General features: G+C 32.0%; 1 protein-coding gene and 1 long non-coding RNA gene across 2 annotated transcripts in view; one reads left to right on the plus strand and one right to left on the minus strand.

Annotated features, from left to right (window-relative positions):
• Window positions 1–783: 783 nt before the first annotated feature.
• LOC147656380 (uncharacterized) overlaps window positions 784–18232 on the minus strand; it is a 59098-nt gene continuing 41649 nt past the window's right edge. The window contains exon 2 of the long non-coding RNA XR_015294539.1: window positions 784–1084. This is a non-coding gene — a long non-coding RNA (uncharacterized LOC147656380). The remainder of the gene's footprint in view (window positions 1085–18232) is intronic.
• On the plus strand, window positions 2595–13709 carry LOC100868092 (uncharacterized). Its single transcript, XM_012488397.3, has 4 exons — window positions 2595–2625; window positions 10385–10626; window positions 10699–10831; window positions 10907–13709. The coding sequence occupies exons 1-4, from the start codon at window positions 2595–2597 to the stop codon at window positions 11680–11682; spliced, it is 1182 nt and encodes a 393-aa protein (XP_012343851.3). The 3' UTR covers window positions 11683–13709.

The raw sequence follows: 18232 nt of genomic DNA on the forward strand, positions 1-18232 counted from the left end.
TCTCCTAATGAAAAGTCGAAATTTTAGCCAGAAATTGCCTTACGAACAGTTCCCCCAAAAATTTCTCGTGCCACCTCCTCTAGAATTATATTCTCCTAATGAAAAGTCGAAATTTTAGCCAGAAATTGCCTTACGAACTGTTCCCCCAAAAATTTCGCGTGCCACCTCCTCTAGAATTATATTCTCCTAATGAAAAGTCGAAATTTTAGCCAGAAATTGCCTTACGAACAGTTCCCCCAAAAATTTCGCGTGCCACCTCTTCTAGAATTATATTCTCCTAATGAAAAGTCGAAACGTTAGCCAGAAATTGCCTTATGAACAGTTCCCCCAAAAATTTCGCGTGCCACCTCTTCTCAGATTATATTCTCCTATTGAAAAGTTTGAATTTTTCTGTAATTTTTCATTGATATTTACTTATTTGTAATAGGAGAATATAAGCCGGCAAGTGGTGGCATGTTTAATTTGTATTTTACTTACCTTTTTACTTACCTTTTTCATACCATTTTGTGCTCGTAGTTTTTCGTGTTTTTGTCATTTCTTCGACATTTTACTTTAATCTAAGTAAGTGTTTTATTTTTTTTATATTTCTTACTTACCTTTTGCATTTTCACTTCTTCTTTTTATTGTATTTTCTTTTGTAAATTGATTTTCCTGTGTTTCTATAAATATAGATTTGTATGTAATTGGTATATATATAAATAAATAGAAAATTAAATTATATAAAAATGTACAATATATAGGTTTTTAAAGGATAGGAGGATTAGTAGGTAATAAAATACGAAGTAAATTTTCATTTATATTTATTGATATTTTGACAATACATTTTTAACAAATAAATGTTATAATATAAGAAGATAAAGAATACTTTTATCTTCATTTTGCTAGGCTGGTCTTCATTCCACCCTTGGACATCCAATGAATTACCGTCTGTCGGAGCTTAGTACATTTCCTAGTTTCGTAGAAAGTAGCTAAGGTCCATGTATCTGTCAGGTGGGTGGCATTCGCTCATATAATTCTTGTCTACGGTCCAACATCCAGATGCTCGGTCATCTTGCAAGAGGCTATAGACCCATGACCTCGCCAACTGGAATTTAATATTAATACGAGCATGAGTATGGGCCTCGAGTTGCGTGGCTAGCGAGTATGCTCGAATTTCGAGAATACCGGCCATGATATCGAGTGACCGGTTCAATTTTCACAACGATGATGACACGGATGGGCTATGAGCATAAACTGCACAATTGCAATGGAAAAACTCATTTTATGCTGTATCCCTAAGAAATGTTTTACTTTGTAGGAATGAACTCTTCAAAGATAGAGGATGAAAAATGAATTGGACAGATTTGAGGATTTTTTCGGTAGATGAACAAGAATGAATGGAATCTTGGATGAAGGATTATAATATGAAAAGAGAATTAAGCAAAGGAAAACGTATGTTAGTGAAAAGATGATGGTTAGAAATTCTTCAGGAAATAATTAAAGAAAATTTTGATGTCTGGAATTTTCGTGTTATATTAATGTGTTATTCATCGGAATAAAAAATATATTTATTAGAACATAAAGATTAATTATTTAAAGATTAATTACTAATGATGTGTTTTAAATATTATGAAAATTGTATTCACGAATAAAATTGTATTTAAATTGACATGAAATTTTCCTAATTAATTTTCCCAAATAAAAAAAAGGAAAACCAAAACTCGAGGAAAAAATAATTTCGAATTTTTCCTTCTGACATTCACGAGACGAAAAAGTGTCGAAATAGATGAGAAATTTAATTTAATTTAAACAGGTTTAAAAGTCATTTAGGCAATAATTTTGCTGATAGAAAATTGTGAAATTTCTGAAATTGGTTGGTGAATATTTCGGGCAACCATGCATCCCATCGAGTATTCCAGCGTATAAATTTCAAGCGTGCCTGCGATGCTTTATGCCAGCAGGATTAAATAACTTGACCACTCGCAACATATCACGCCTGTATAACATCCACTGTCGTTCTCGAGCATTCTTTTTTACTCTTAATCCACTCTCTTTTTGAAACGAAGAATTGCATTTAGTGTGCATGCCCTGTTTTACTTTTCTTAATCCAAAAAAATTCTAAGAAAAAACGCAAGATTCCAGGCTCATTCATAATCTCTGCGCTATTAGTTAAACGTTATAGACACTTCGATCATTATCAATTCGAACAACCAAATATCGAAATAGGATGAATCAAAATGTGATTTCAATTTTCATTATAATCTTAATGTGCTTTGATGATAAAATTCTTTCTCTTATTTTTCACATAAAATCGAAGTTTTATTTGTGAATGCAATATAATGATATAAAATGATATAAAGGAGTATGATTAATACAGATTTTAAAAAATTATTTATATTAATCTCTCTATAAATATGCCAATTCCATGTATTTGTCATATACGAATATAAGAAAATTCGATATTTTTTAATGATATTTTCAAAAGAATCATTTGATCTTGTAGAAACAAGATCCGACGCAATCAGAAGTTGCCAAGTCCCCGGAGGATTCCCTACCGCTGGAACCTTATTTCCCTGTTCTGTCACGCGACAGCGAGGGGGAATGTTTGAGAAGAAATGACTCAGGAGACTGAACACTCCTTCAGAAGTAATATCTAACTACATTTGTTTGTCTTGTAAGCAATTGTTTCGTATTGGTTATCTGTCACAATTCTTCCATTCTATGTAAAAAACAATTTGTTCAAGCTGTACTTGTACAAATTTTGTAAATGCATGTTGAATAAAATTTGCAAAATTAAAATAAATAATTATATTGTATTATGAAATTATGAATAACAGGATTTGAAATTGAAGAATAAGAATTGTTTTTGTAACATAAATAAATAAAAAGATTTCTATATAATGCTTTTTTGTTCTTTCATTTTATCCTTTCAACATTTTCTTCATCCTTATCTAAATTTTCTTAACCTTCATTTATTAAAATATATCCAAGCATATTATCCAATTATCTCTTGGATCACAAAAAACCAATTAACTGATGGCAATGAAACAAAGATTGTTCAAGCTTTTCCTCAAGTTCTTTGAAACAAATTTGTCGTAATAAATAACTGGAAGATTTCTGAATAATATTTTAAAAAATCATGATTTTTCATATTGTCATAAAAAAATATACGATGTGTAATTTGTAACAATATTCATATTTACTTTCTAAAGATTATCTCAAGAAAGATATGTAGAAAGCATCTATACTGTTAACATGATAAAATTTTCATCGAATGCTCGTTGCAAACTCACTTGATCATAGATAGGATTAACCTACATACATGATGAAAAGACTTGAAAATCGATAACTAACGAAACATATTACCTTCATGTCTGTGAAATATGCGATAACTGCAAGATTGAAACAATTTTTCCACATATTTACTTAAAAGTATTTTTACCATTGTTCCACTTTAGGAAAGGAAAAAAAAGTCGATTCGATTTTCAAAAGATATGATATATGCTTTCGTATTCACCATGAATGAATTTCAAGCTAAAGTTTGTCGAGCTCCAAACACCGAGAAAAATAAAGAGAGAAAAGTTAAAGGAAAAATCGCCCTTTACTCGAGAAAGTTTTGTGACAGCAACAAGTTTCAGATATTACTAATAGTGAAATCATTCTCTACGACTTCTCGTGAAAACTTTTCAATAACACGCTAACAAAAATCTATCGCGAAACTACGTGGAACTTTTAGCCAACGATATGTAACAAACTCTGATCTTTGAAATGGTTTCTCAAATAAAAAACTTCTCGTCGAATATCGATTGATTTTAAAATGGAAATCGTCATTTCACTCCTTTCAAAAATCGCATATATCATTTTATTGACGATTTTATTAAAATCGCTCGATTGATCGAAATAAAATTTATTATTTCGAAGACTCGTAAGATAATTAGTATTGTTGATGATCTAGGAAATTTTTAATTCGTATAATATATAATATATATCTCATTAATTTATAATAAATAATTTAGTTATTTTAATGGAACAATTCTTTTTCCTTTTCCTTTCTTTTTTTATACGATTAAAATTAAATATAAAAACTTTCAACGATGTTTTGAACTGATTTATTAAGTTATTAATAAATTTGTACGTACGAGATTTTTAATAATTTCTAACTTGAAACTTTTCGTATTATAAAATGTCAATTTTATATTAATTATACTCTTCACAGTTTATATAATAATTCAAGTATCACTATACAATAGAAAAAGATATTTTTCTTTATCTTGATACGAAACAGATTTGTAAAAATATGTCACAGCAATTTTTTCTCCAATTCCTTTGCCGGATAGAAGATATTCCAGGACACGAGGAATAATAGAGAATAAACGAGAATAGACGTGTCTGTCGATTCGACGTCCTCTGCGCTTTTACTGCTAACGTTCATTGACTGTCAGAATTGTGCAGTTGACTGTTCGATACGTGATGAGTTTACAAAACATCCATTGTGCATTGTCGAAAATCTACAATTCTTTTTATAATTCATTTAAAGCGTGAGTAATTTATATAAAAATTCGATAAAAAATTTAATAAAAAAAATTCAGAAATAGAGATATTAAACTTTTAGATAGCTTTGATTCGATTTTGTCGAATATGCGAAGAACGAACAAAGCGATGAAATCACGAGTGATGAAGATTTGATCCACAAAGTAATATTAAAAGCTGTAAGAAGAAAGTGTTTAAGATCACTGCTACAAAGATGCACGACTATCCAAAAAATCGATTATACGTGTCTGTCTCTTACAAATTGTACTCAATCTCCACCATCAGGAATCTTCGATTTTCAATACCAATACTGAATTGCATTAAAAAAATTAATTTTCACCTTCGTGTATCAAAAGGGGAAAAAATGGAAGCGATCCATTAATTATAAAATTAATATTCGCGCGGAAACATTTTCGAATATGGAACCAAGGATTAGAGCCGCTAATCCTGCTTAATTTCCATTCAACATTCTCTACAGATTAACTCCGATAAGCGCGAGCAGATCCTGATACGTTTACTTTTGAACCGAGTCCGGATGCCACGTTCATATTGCGTCAATGGGAAACGTCGAGTTCCCCTCCCCCACGTTCCTCGACTAAATTGCAATTACTGCTAATTAATCGAGCAATGGGTTGAGTACTCGGCCGGAGGGGAACAAAGCATGGTACAATCGAGTCAACTCAGAAATTGAAGACGACTCTCGATTCAATATTCCAAACTTGTCCGATGGCGGTAGTCCGCCAACTTTCGTTCCCTGATACTGTTTATACTGATACTTGATTTATATCGATATTTATCATCTGTAATTAGCATTGTAAATTGATCTTTTCTATTGGACAGAATTTTATCGCAATTTTTGTGATATTTGTATATATATTTGTGTGTGTATATTAAAATTATACTTTTTAAAAATCTTAATCGATATCTGTTAGATTGTTGCATGTGAAATGATGTATTGTATTGAAACTAAATGTATTTTTAATCCTTTCATTCTTAACACCGATTAAGATGCACGTAATGAGACGTGCGATCCTAGCGCCAACTTCAGTCGATTCTTGGTACTTTATACAATAATTGCAATAATCGTTTCAATATTGTGTACTCGTACTTATTAAAAATGATTTTTCATGTATCATCTTTCTTCTCACATTCAACTGCAACAATAAAATAAAAAGTATCAATTTTTTTTTTAATTATAAATTATAATAAAAGATAAATATGAATCACGTAATGAGACGTGCGATCCTAGCGCCAACTTCAGTCGATTTTTGGTACTTGATACAATAATTGCAATAATCATTTCAATATTGTGCCTCGTACTTATTAAAGCAATGATTTTTCATATCTTTTCACATTCAACTGCAACAATAAAATAAAAAATATCAATCTTTTTTAATTATAAATTATAATAGGAGATAAACGTAAGTTTCATTTTCATACAAAATATTAATGAGATAGATTTGATGAAGAAGAAGCCAAGTCCGATGTCCAAGTGTAATGGAATGAAAGAGTTATAATTAAAAATACCGATTAAAATTTTATCAATAATTAATCCGCAAGCCCTTTCAAAATACTAATAATTTATTTTCCAAAAAATTCTCGCAACAGTGTCACTTCGAAAGATTAATTCAGACATCTTGTTATTTAAATTAATTTCATTCCAACGAATCCACTGTAAATCGTATATACGATATACAAAGGAATTCAAATAAAATTAATTTAAATATCGGTGCAATTAATCTTTCGATCGCGACATATTTTAATAAAAATATGCCTCATCCAATTTTAACGAATTCCTCCACTTCGCGCAATTATTTGACGAACCGAAATTAGACAAAGATCTCTTTTCACAGCCCTTAACGAACCTTAAACTTGCGCCACAGCGTAATTATTTCACATCTGTCGTGACTTGTTCCCGAAGACGCGTGAAATTAGGTCGCGGTGGTTAACTACAGTTAATTGATAAACAGCGTCTGGCTTGGCATACTTGCGAATGGAATCGATGAATGAAGAGAAGGCTGACAAGCACCGCGCTAATTAAACCTCTCTCCGCGTATAGAAATTCGATTCATCGATACGCGGCCAAGTTTTTGTACCACGATAAAATACGTGTGAAATGTTGGATCACGTGTGGATTCTCGGAAGGGATTCAATCATGCTTGAATTTCTAAGGAAAATAAAAATCTCGTTCTCGCTCTGTGATTCTTCGAATAATTAATGCTTCTTTTTCTTTAAGAAAAAAAAAAAAAAAGAAACAGAGAAACAATGAAAATTATAAAAATTATTATCTCCTGTATCATCGATTTGATGATAAAAAAGGTTTGAATTTTTGTATTTTTCCTTCGAATAATTAGAAATTTTTTTAAAGGGACAGGGGAGATAGAAAATTATCCTCTCTTGAAATAATTCGACATGATACAAATGAACGGTAATTTTTAAGGAATGAAAATTATATTATTTATTTCTGATAATGTGGAAATTCCATTATTTTGTTAAAAATAAAACATGTACAAAACATGTTTTTTTGTTTTGTTATATTGATTTGTTATTATTACATTCATTTAATATTGAATTGAATAAATTAAAGTTTAAAAATCAAAGGTGAGAGTTAATTATATTTATTTATTGCATCTCTTTGCAATTATGTTTCTTTGTTCTTCATTATTTTTGTTTAATTGGTTTCGATCTATTATTCTCTTTATTGGTTATATAACGAAGCAACCATATCATATTTTTACATTTTCTATAATAATTATTTCTCTATATCTACGTACAAAAATTCTATATCATAAAAATAATGTATTTTAAATCGAGAAATTCAAAAAATAACGTCTTAACCTTTCCAAGAATAATAAAACAATTTTCTGAACATAATAAAACATTCCATTCCAGAAATAAATTTTTTTAAAATTAAACTTTTCCTATTTCCAATTAATTTCCAATACAGTGTCGACAACCGCAAAAAAAAAAATTCTTCTCCATTAATATCATACAAACATTTCACAAGTATATTTCACATATTTCAATTCAAAAAAGAAATGGATTTTATCAAATAAATCACGATCTCCATCCCTCTCTTTGGCCGCGTCGTTCTTCAATGCAGACTGTTATGGACCTAAGGCGATAAATAACCACGTTGGATTAACCGATTCCGATCGCTATCTATTTTCAAAATTTTTAAATCATCTTCGTGACAAGCGTGTGCACCGCGTGTTCATGCGCGCGGATACGTGCCGCGAATCGAGAACGAAGCATAAACTTTGCCCTCGACGAAACGACGTACGCCCGATTGTAAAACGTATGGCGGTGTTAATTGAAATTTAAATTCGCCGAACACAATTCGCGCCGGAGACGCGCCAATGAAATATGCATGCTTTTTATGCCCGCCGTAATTTAACAAGCTGAAGTAGCAATCAATTATTGAAATTAATCACCTGCAGGGGACGAACATGTAATCTATTGTCGGCTGTGCGTTGATAATTGCTCGTTTGCAGGGTGAAAACATTTCTTCAATGTTATTGGAGGATTTTAAGAAATTTCTATTCGAATTTATTAATTCGACTTTCCAGAGTTTTACTTCTTTTTTTTTTTTTTTTTTTTTTTTTAGTGATGTCACGCGTTTGATAATTGCTCGTTTGTAGAAAGGAAAAATATTTGTTGAATCTTGTTGAAGATTTTTCAGTGTATTTATTCTTTTTCTTTTTTTTTTTTTTTTTTTTGGATTTTTGAAATTTTTTCTTTACACTGTTAATTGCTCGTTTATAGAAAGGAAAAATAGGATTTTGAGAAACTTTTGCTATGTTTTGATATTTTGGGAATTTTATAAATTACATCAACTGTGTGTATTAATCGAGCAATTATGTATTATGGATCGTATTATATGAATTATATGAATACTTTAAATAGAAGTATGATCTGTTAAATTGGTAAAATAACTGGAAATATAATTGGAAGAGGAGTATTTAAATATATATATATGGAAAATTTAAATCTGTTAGAATTTATACGATACGAAAATTCACGATAAAATTCTTGTTGTAATATCTAAAATGTGAAACAATATTTATGTAGATTCCATTTGTGTTCATAAATTAACATAAACATTTGCATTTACATGTAATTAATCACTGCAGTGCGAGTACTTTCTGAAAGAAATTTTCTTATTTGAATATAATGAATATCTGCTTTATCCACATCTGTGACTCGAAAATTAATTTTGATAATTAAATTTGGCAATTAGAATTCCATGAAACATATGCAATTAACATATGCTTTAATATAAAATATTTTCACGATCAACGAATAATTTAATAATTAAATTTAATAACACGATCCAACCCCGTAACAATAGTTATGAAAATTCATAAAGATATCATTAATAAACGTAACATGAAATAAAAATTCTAATTTTAATTAATTTCGAATCAAAACAGCGCCAAATGAAAATTCCTATAACATCATAAATAAATTTCAAAAATTTTCTCCTTCCTACAACGAAATTTAATTTAATCTAATTTTCACAAAATTTTAACCATCATTAATAATTCTATTCGCAATTACAACAAATTAAAATAGAAGAAATATATCCGCTTTCAATTTTCTCAAAAAAAAAATGACTTAAATAATACCACAAAAGAGGGTTAAAATAGGTAGAACGAGCATTCGAAAAAGGGTTGAAAAGTAGACCAAAAGAGCTGGTGCGTTTCAACGATAATCCAGGTCGCCGTGACGCAGGCCGACTATCTGTCGTTAAGAATGCAATAACGGGACAGCTTATCCCGTCATAACAATGTCCCGTCGACGGTGCGACTGGAATTGAATCGACCGTCGAGGAAACGGCAGCAAGCTTCACTCGTTCGTTTTACACGTATGCAAATTTTTATGCAGCGCGCTTTACGCGTGGTAAAAACCCATTGGATAAGAACTAAAAGCGGTCAAGTCGAATTTTGCGCGTGCATTGCGAGAAAAAATGAAGAATTCGTTATTGACGAAACGAAAATTTTAGATGGAAATGAGAGTAAGAAGTAAAAAATTTATTTGGATGATTTTTGGAAAATATTAGAAAAATGTTTGTTTGGAAATCCTATAATATTATAAAATAGCAATGTGTACTTAACCCAGATAAAGGTTCCACAATAACTCATCGTTCTTTCTTTCCTTTATATTGAAAAACTGCAACCAATCTAATTCTTTGTCAGGAACAGTTCAGGGCACTCAGTTTTACCTCAATTACTGTTAGTGGGTGCCGTTTATTCACCCGAAAGGTGCAGTTAAGCACGCAGAAAACACGACAAGCTTTATGGAACGATCAATTTTAATGGCTTCATTCGTCTTGCATTACCAGTGTAAGCTAGCGTATTTACGAGAATGCAATAGCACTGTTGCCTGAGCTTAAAGAGATACGAGCAATCGATCCATAATAAAGAAAAAGATTGAAACCTCAAAAGTTGAGTTGCGAACAACTACGAACCGTTTCTCAACTTTCCACCTAATTTAATCCGCGGTAATCTCTTCCAGATCTGTTAATAAAGTTCATCTTAAACTTCTTTGCTGAAATGAAAAAAGTCGTAACATTTGAAGAAATCATAAGTATTCGAATCTGTTGGATATTGAAGTTGTAAATCCTTAAATATTCCGTAGAAGTAATGATAAGTAATACGAAAAATTTAATTAAAAAATTCGACGATTAGAAAAAAACAAATTATGATATAAATTGCAAAACTTTAGATATTATCCAATGTAGTATATTGACTTTTGCGGAATTCTACAAGTGCAGTTTCGATGATAAATCATGTCGAATGTCGAATTCATTCAAAATCATAAATATCAAAGATATTAGGATATAAGTTAAGTAATAATTTCATTTATGTTCCAGGACTCTCGTTAGGTGGTGGCCTTATAGTTCTAGCGTCTGCTTTGTCGGATGCATCGTTAGAGTTGCCGGCAAAATATAGTCTGCCATCTACTTCGAGTATGCAAGCCGATGACAATGGTTTACCACAGTATCAGTATGGCTGGTGTCTTCAATTATCGGGGTTGGCTTTAATTCTGGCAGAAGTGGCGGCTGTATTGACTATGTCTGGATATATGGCCCGTTTCTCAACGGTAGAAGAAATGGTATATACATATCATAACTTTAGAATAACGTTAATAACGAAATAGTTAATTTAATATTGTTTAATTTTTAAGGTGAGAGTGATGGTGCCCGGTGCTGAGAGAAAATTAAGGGAACAGAGAGGTCTGAGTTCAGAATATCTAGTTAGAACTCATCAGAAATCACCTGGACCTCCACAAGCTCGAGGTTTTGGACAACCTTCGAAAAGTAATTAATTCATTTTTATATATATCATTTACAACTTTAAGCAAATGTTTAATTGTAAATTTATAACATTTACAGCATCTCAAAGAGCTCCCGAAGAAGGAACATCTTTGTTATGCAAAACTGCACCCGATATCTGTGCCTCAAATCCTCAAGCGATTAGCTACGTCGATAAAGCAGACCTTTCTCATGTTTTACCAGCATACCCAGATACGAAAAGCACGGATACTAGATATAGCTTTGGGGATAAGTCAGAAGCTAGTGTTATCGATTCACGATTAAGTGGTTTTGCTGATAAGGAAGGTTTAATCGATTCCAGAATTTTGTCCGATTCTCGACAGAATATGATTGCTTTCACAGAAAGTAAGGAACATCCAGTTGGCCAAGAGCCGCGATATAGCGAATTCTCTCCTAGAACCACGGAACAAAATATCGTGGATTCTAGATTGAGTGGCTTTACCGAAAAGGAAGGTCTCCTCGATTCCAGACTCAGTGGATATGGAGAAAAAAATGAATCGTTGTTGGATACTCCTTTCGGTTATGATACACGATACAATAGTTTAGCAGGGCAGACAGTACCCATTACCTTGAAGAATCAGAATACGTCTGTTTCAGCTATTCAATCTCAATATATTTATCAGAATTTCGGTACGATACACTCAGGGATTCTTAGAGTATCCGAACCAGGAACAAGTTCAAGTTCAAACTCTAGTCAGAGAAGCATGACACTTCAAAATCCGAAGAGAAAGTCTCAAATCGCTCAAAATACATTTAGCACAATGGAATGTGAGAAGAAAAAACGAGGACCTGGCTTGGCTGGTAAGACAGGTTTTTACACAGGCAGCGCCGTATGACCACCACCACCTCCTCCGACGCCCAGGTAACTGCAAGAGGAGGAAACGCCACTTTAATCCTAAATATTAGGAAACGATGAACTAGTGGCGTGAAATCTGAATCGTCGGAGGAATAAACTTTACTTTGATAATTGTTATGAAAGAAATCTACGTTATTAAGAAAGAATATACAGATCTCTGTCGTATCTACTGATGACTATGTAGATGCAAATATGTTTATCTTGTGAGAAAATAGTATCTACAGATGATCATATAATTCCCTGTGATTTCATAATCTAAGGACGAATGAAAAAAAATTCTATGAACAGGGTGCAGACTTATTACGAGATTTGATGCAAATTAAAGAAAAAAAAAGAACTTGTATATAAATTGTCGATAATAAGATTAAAATTGCGATCTTTCTTTACGAAAGAGAGCCTCGAAACGAATTTTTTTAACGTTTCGTAATTACTCAAGCGACGTGTCACATAGTCATTATAACAACCGACATGTTAATCGATAAAATAAGGAGAAAACAAGAATTGTGGTAGCGTGCATAAACTAGGCGTAGCATTAAGTGGCATAGGCAACGTATCTTAAGAGAATTAATGTATAAGCTCGATTTTACCAAAGAATTTATACCTTTTACTCGTGAAAATGATCTCGTTGCCTCTATAAAAACTGATCGATCTTTCATTACAAATAACCGAGTTGTAGAATTATAGTCAACTGATCCGCTGAATCATTTCATTTTAAAAAAAAAAAATCTCAACAACATTCACCTATATCTAATGAATATTATCAAAATTATTAAACTTTTGTAAACGAAAGAAATCAGAAATACACGACAATTTGCACGGAAAGTGGATCAAGAGACATGGAAATTCGCAACTCACCGTTAAATAATTCAACTAATCACATAATCGCGTTCTCAAGCTGCATAACTAATCGAACAGAGCTATAAGTCGAAAAGGAATATTGATGTAGTATGGTGTAACACATAAACTCGTGGTGATATAGTCACGAATACTCAATCGGGCGTGAACTCGTCTAACCATTTTCGGGAAAGAGGTGAAATATATCGTGATTTATGAGCGACAATTCGAACGCATACGTTTGACGAATCGTGGAAAAGATTTTACCATAGCAACGTATCATCGACACGAAGCACAATAAATATTATTATATGCGAAGATAAAATAAATGGATTTAGAGTACAAAACATTTTCTTACTGTTGTCGAACGATATTGTACACACGTTAATCGCTTTGCTACATTATGATTTAAATAATCGTTTCCCTTGGTCGTAATCCATCTATGGCAAAGTCTTTCATTACGTTCGCCAATCTTGGACATATCAAGAACGAAATCGTTTTACCTAACCCGATATTAAAATCGTGACTCGAACTCCTTTCCTATTTCTCACGAGGTGCTCTCTTCAAGGGTTGAGAATATTTTAACGTCTCGATGAACCCTATCGTAAAAGTATCACTCTCGAGCCGGATCGTATGTTGTTATGTATGTAAGTTTGCGTATATTAACATATACAAATCGTAGGTAAATGTAATAAAACGTTTTTTTTCTAAACACGTTTTTTCCTTACCCATTCATTTGATCAACAATTGCTGTACGAATTCTTATAAATCGTTGTGATTTATTCATGATTTAAGATATATCCTTGTTTGTCAATCATAAATCGCTATATAAAAATTTGTAATAGCTATGAAATTCGTGTTAAATTTTAACTATATGTGTATAGACATTGTACTGTATTTTATATTATTCATAAATTTGTTTTGACTGTGAGATATTGTTATCTATAAAGTATACGTTTCTTATCTTATTATTCTTCAATATTGTTCACCATATTTCTGTATTAAAATCACTGTAAAAATTTCACTCTATTGTTTACCAGTAAAATATTCACACAAATTATAAGTCCAACGTTGCCAATAACGTTCTTTTTAAATGACAAAAGAAGAATAAAAGGAATACGAACTTGTATCAAAATGTACCATCTGAAATTATATTAAATTTTTCGAATCAAATTTTCCATCGCCTTCATGTTTCGCATGCCAATCTAGATAAAAATTTACAAAATCCAAATCTTGCGCTCAATCTTCAAAATGAATAAATTAATCAAAAAAATTGACATAATGAAAAATGAATTATCAACTGTGCGACAGATGAACAGTTACCATAAAACAAACGTTTAAAAATTGGCCTCGAACCTTTGGTGGAACCGTAGAAATTCCCTTTCAGATGGCTCTGTCCTCAACAAGTTTCTTTTCCAAACTTTTCGCCAGATGGCGGAGTCCATGCTTATGTCGCGACGACTTTACTCCTAATGTTTAATTAACGCCGCATAATTGCCCGGCCAATTAGCCAACGCCGTTTAATATTAATCTGCAATTTGAATTCATTTCGATGCGTTTAAAATTTATTGAATACATAATTAATGCCGCGTGGCGCGAATGCAGATACGATGCACGAGCCGCCCCCGGCACTTTGTACACTCTCGTGATGATTTATTCCGACAGTCCTTTCGAAAGTTCGCCCTGAAAAAACCCTATAAAAATAGTTAATCGTTCCCAAAAGCTTATGTGAAAATCGCCGCTTTTAAATTGTTTGGCTTTCATACATCGCGCGTCGATAACTTGAATATTGGGATGTAGATACAAATATGGAGATCATTTTGTTATATTGTTACGTGCTTTATAAATTCAAAGAAACGTTTTGAATTTTTAATAACAACATATGTGTGCGAAAACGTTTTAACATAAACGTCATTTCTTGAAATTGTATAATTATAATAATGTTATTTTCCTGGAAAACGAAACTTTGTACAGGGAGAAGTTTGTAGAATTTATTTCATCTTACTTTTTATATAAGTTGTAGAGCTTATTCTGTGAAAAGTTTCATAATGTTTCATAGTATAAAAACGTAATTACTTCGCATTACGTGTTTCAACATTGTATTATTTCTCAAATCATTAGGATTGTTAAAAGTTTTAGAAAATTTTTCATTTTTCGTATTTTAACATCGATCAATTTTCACGTGAAATTTGATCCAATATCGCAAAATAATTTTCATAATTTTTATGAATCAAAATACCAAGCGTCAAATGTATTCAACTCAATTCAGCTCAAATCAAAAACCTAAAAAAAAAAAAAAAACAATCATCAAAACATTCGTTTCCCTTCCACTTTTCCTTTCTAACAAAACCATGCGAATCGATACTCACCCCACACCATAGAACACTGAGAGGATCGGTATGAGGTGGTGGTAGATTGTCTCTGTCATTTACCTGCACCTTCCAACAACGTCCCTTGCCCCTTCGTCTGCCACGTCCGAATATTCGTGAGGCTACCCTTTCCCGCAACGACCTGCCACCCTCGACACGCTCGACCCACCCCCTCGCGCCGATGCTGCGTGTAGCCGTCTCGCTCTAATCCAATTAAAAACGGCGGACGATCGCACGAAACAGCGGCTCATCGACCGCGGGAATTTTAATTGATGTTACAGGTACCCGGAGAGGGTTGTTGGCGCTGCTTTTGCGTTCTGGAGGATATGGAAAGGGTTGGAATAAAAAGGGATAGCTTCCCTGGCGCGTGCTTGCTCGTGAGATGATGGTCTTTCGACGGGACACGTGACAAGGGATAATCTTCTTCTTACGTGGAATTGTCTTAAACATTGGAGAGGAGAGTATTAGTGTTTATGAAGATTTGGAATCGTGAGTCTAATTATTAAGGTATAGCTTATGGTGGATCGATTTGGGTGAATCATGGTGAATGAACTTTTTGGAGAATTAATCATTGGAAAAGGGAGTGGAATTTATTACAAGGGAATGTGGAAGTTTTAGAAAATTTATATTAATGTGAAAAAAAATGAAGATTTTTGATTTGGAATCTTGTGATTGGAATAGGAATTGAAGAATTTTTTTTTTTTTTTTAGGTTTCCTGTGGTCAATTTGAAATTGGTTTCTTGACTTTAAAGGTAAGAGATAATACACAGTGATCAAAATTAAGATTTTCAAATACGAATTCCAGAAATTTTTAAAATTAAACGAAATCTAATTATGTTTCGTTTAAACGTGGAACGAATATAATATTTCTTAAAAAAAATTCATCTATAATAAAATATATACTGTATTTTTATACTCGATTTTATATTTTTATTTAATAAAATCTTGTTGTATTTAATCGATAATTTCTTTATTTCGTAATATTTTACTTTGGAAACTCAAAGACATTAAATGAAGACATTAAATCGAGAATGATGCTACATTTGATGAAGAATTGATTAGCTTATACTGATTAATGCGATTGAATAATTATCGAATCGTTTAGCAATAGAAAATTTAATTATTCTTACCGAGTAACAAGTATAATTATTATTAATAACAAGGTAATTTCAGTTTCAATAAAGAAGGAAACTATTAACTAGGAGCAGTCCCAACTCGATCTGCTCTATTAATTTCTAATTTGTAATGATCTGGTTCTCGATCTAGATATCACTCGCCATTTATAATACGATTTTTTCCACCTTCTAATATCTCAACACACGAGAACGTGAAAGAAATAAATCGAGACCGATATATCGATATGCACGAACAAAATAAATTTTTATTACTTCTCGCTATATTATATTCGTTTATATTCTTTCATATTAACTTTCTCTAAATTTTTTATTTTTATTTTCAATTCCTTTATTCCATAATAATAATATTAATGTTGAATTTCTATTATCTTTAATAAAAATATAAAATAAGAATATTTATAATTCCAATTATAAATTCATTATATATTAATTTCTAGCCCATTGATATACTTCAATAAATTTTCTTCTCTCGTTACACGAAACTTTCTTAAAAGAACGATAAAAGAGGAATGAAAATGAAGTCAACTTTAATCGAGGAATATTAACGTAATGTACACTTATATTCCTCTCTTAAAATTTTTTTACGCAACAAAATAATCCGTGCGTTTCATTTTTCTCCATAATTTTATACCACTATATAAATTTATTTACTAATCTTCCTTCCAATGCTTTCATCCAGCACTCTAAATAATTTCAATTTTGACTCTGTCTACATCTACTTTTAATACCCGATCGAAAAATTCGACTACAAATAAACAAAGAACAATTATTCTGAGATTTATTTTTAAAAGGTAAAAATTCTAAATTAAAATCTTCGTCCATTTAAAAAATTTAATCACTGTCGAAACCTGTGAAATATACACCTGGTCATATCACACGAATTTCCATCTCACGAAATCTTCTTCTTAGGAAAATAAAAGATGAGAAATGCGAGTCGTTCAAATCAACACGGCTATCAAATTATTTTCCACTAATTTTCCACACCACGTTTATCTCCTATGTGGCAACTTCTTATCGCTATCGTAAGAAATCCTGTAGGAAGGAAGCGAGAGGAAGCGCAAGGATGCCTTAATCCTCGTGGTCATCTATCATCGCGGCCCTGGTTAGCCGATTCTATCTTCCAGCTTTTTTTCGCGCGCCCTCCAGTCACCCAAGCCTTTTGTTGGCTTGTTTAATAACTCGTGATGAATGTACCTCGGGCTGCCTCGCTTCCAGTTCGCCCTGGCCGAGGTACAAGGATCCCCAGGGTCTCGAGATATCCTCGTTTCTTCTTCTCTCGCTTCCGACCCGTCAGAAATTAAAACGATAAATCCTTGACGGAGTTACACCGAGAAAGGTGTGATTTTAAACTCGACTCTGATTTTCTGATGGAAATTGGCAAATTTTAAATTTGACGCTTTCGAATATAATCGATTATATTTCGCGGATAATGATTTGATGATTAGAAAAAAAATTTTTGAAAATCGATTGCGATTTTGATATCCTGCTTCTTCTTCTCTCGCTTCTGACTTATTTTATAAATTAAAATGATCAAATCTTTGATTGGGTTGGTCGATTACGAATTTTCGATGGAATTGGTGGTGAATTTTGCTTTCGACATTATAGAGTTTTAATAATCGATTATCTTATAGAATATTTTATTAGAATATTTTATAGAAGAAAAGTATTTTCAATTTTTAATGGTATAACACACATAAAATAATTCTAAACTTTCGTTTAAAAATTTTTTTCTTTTTTTCAGTAGTGGATACTTATTGAAAATGTAATTCTCTGCTTCTTTCCACCGATCGATTTGATGAAGCGTGGATATATTTAATTTTCTATTTTTTAACGAGCCATTGCATAATTGCACACGATGTAAAGATTGCCAAATAAATAAATCCTTAAGAAACAAATTTTCCACTACGTCAAATCTTAATTAAAAAACCGCGATCGAAATTCCTCTCTATCCACCGACCTTCTCTTCCTCTCTAAACTACCGTACCCCCATACCATTCTCTCCCGCCAATTAAACCAACTGCGCTTTTATCGAAAAAAAAAAAAAAAAAAAAGAGAAGAAAGAAGAAAAAACAGAATATCCTCCCCGTTCGCGAGAGCCCATATAAACTCGTTTTCCGAACGGACCACGGAGCGAGGAGCGGAGAGAAATCTTGGCAAAAAATTAGCCGTAAGATAGAAAAAAGGGGGGGAG

Source organism: Apis florea, unplaced genomic scaffold, assembly GCF_048593485.1.
Source record: "Apis florea isolate Af1SG1 unplaced genomic scaffold, ASM4859348v1 contig_3791_pilon, whole genome shotgun sequence".
In the NCBI taxonomy this organism is placed as follows: Eukaryota; Metazoa; Arthropoda; class Insecta; order Hymenoptera; family Apidae; genus Apis; species Apis florea.

Bases quoted from the DNA above. Each gene is read 5' to 3' on its own strand.
- LOC100868092 (XM_012488397.3), top strand. From the start codon at position 2,595: ATGACTCAGGAGACTGAACACTCCTTCAGAA. The intron at 2,626-10,384 runs GTAATATCTAAC...TTTATGTTCCAG, and splicing joins GACTGAACACTCCTTCAGAA to GACTCTCGTTAGGTGGTGGC. The intron at 10,627-10,698 runs GTATATACATAT...TTAATTTTTAAG, and splicing joins TCTCAACGGTAGAAGAAATG to GTGAGAGTGATGGTGCCCGG.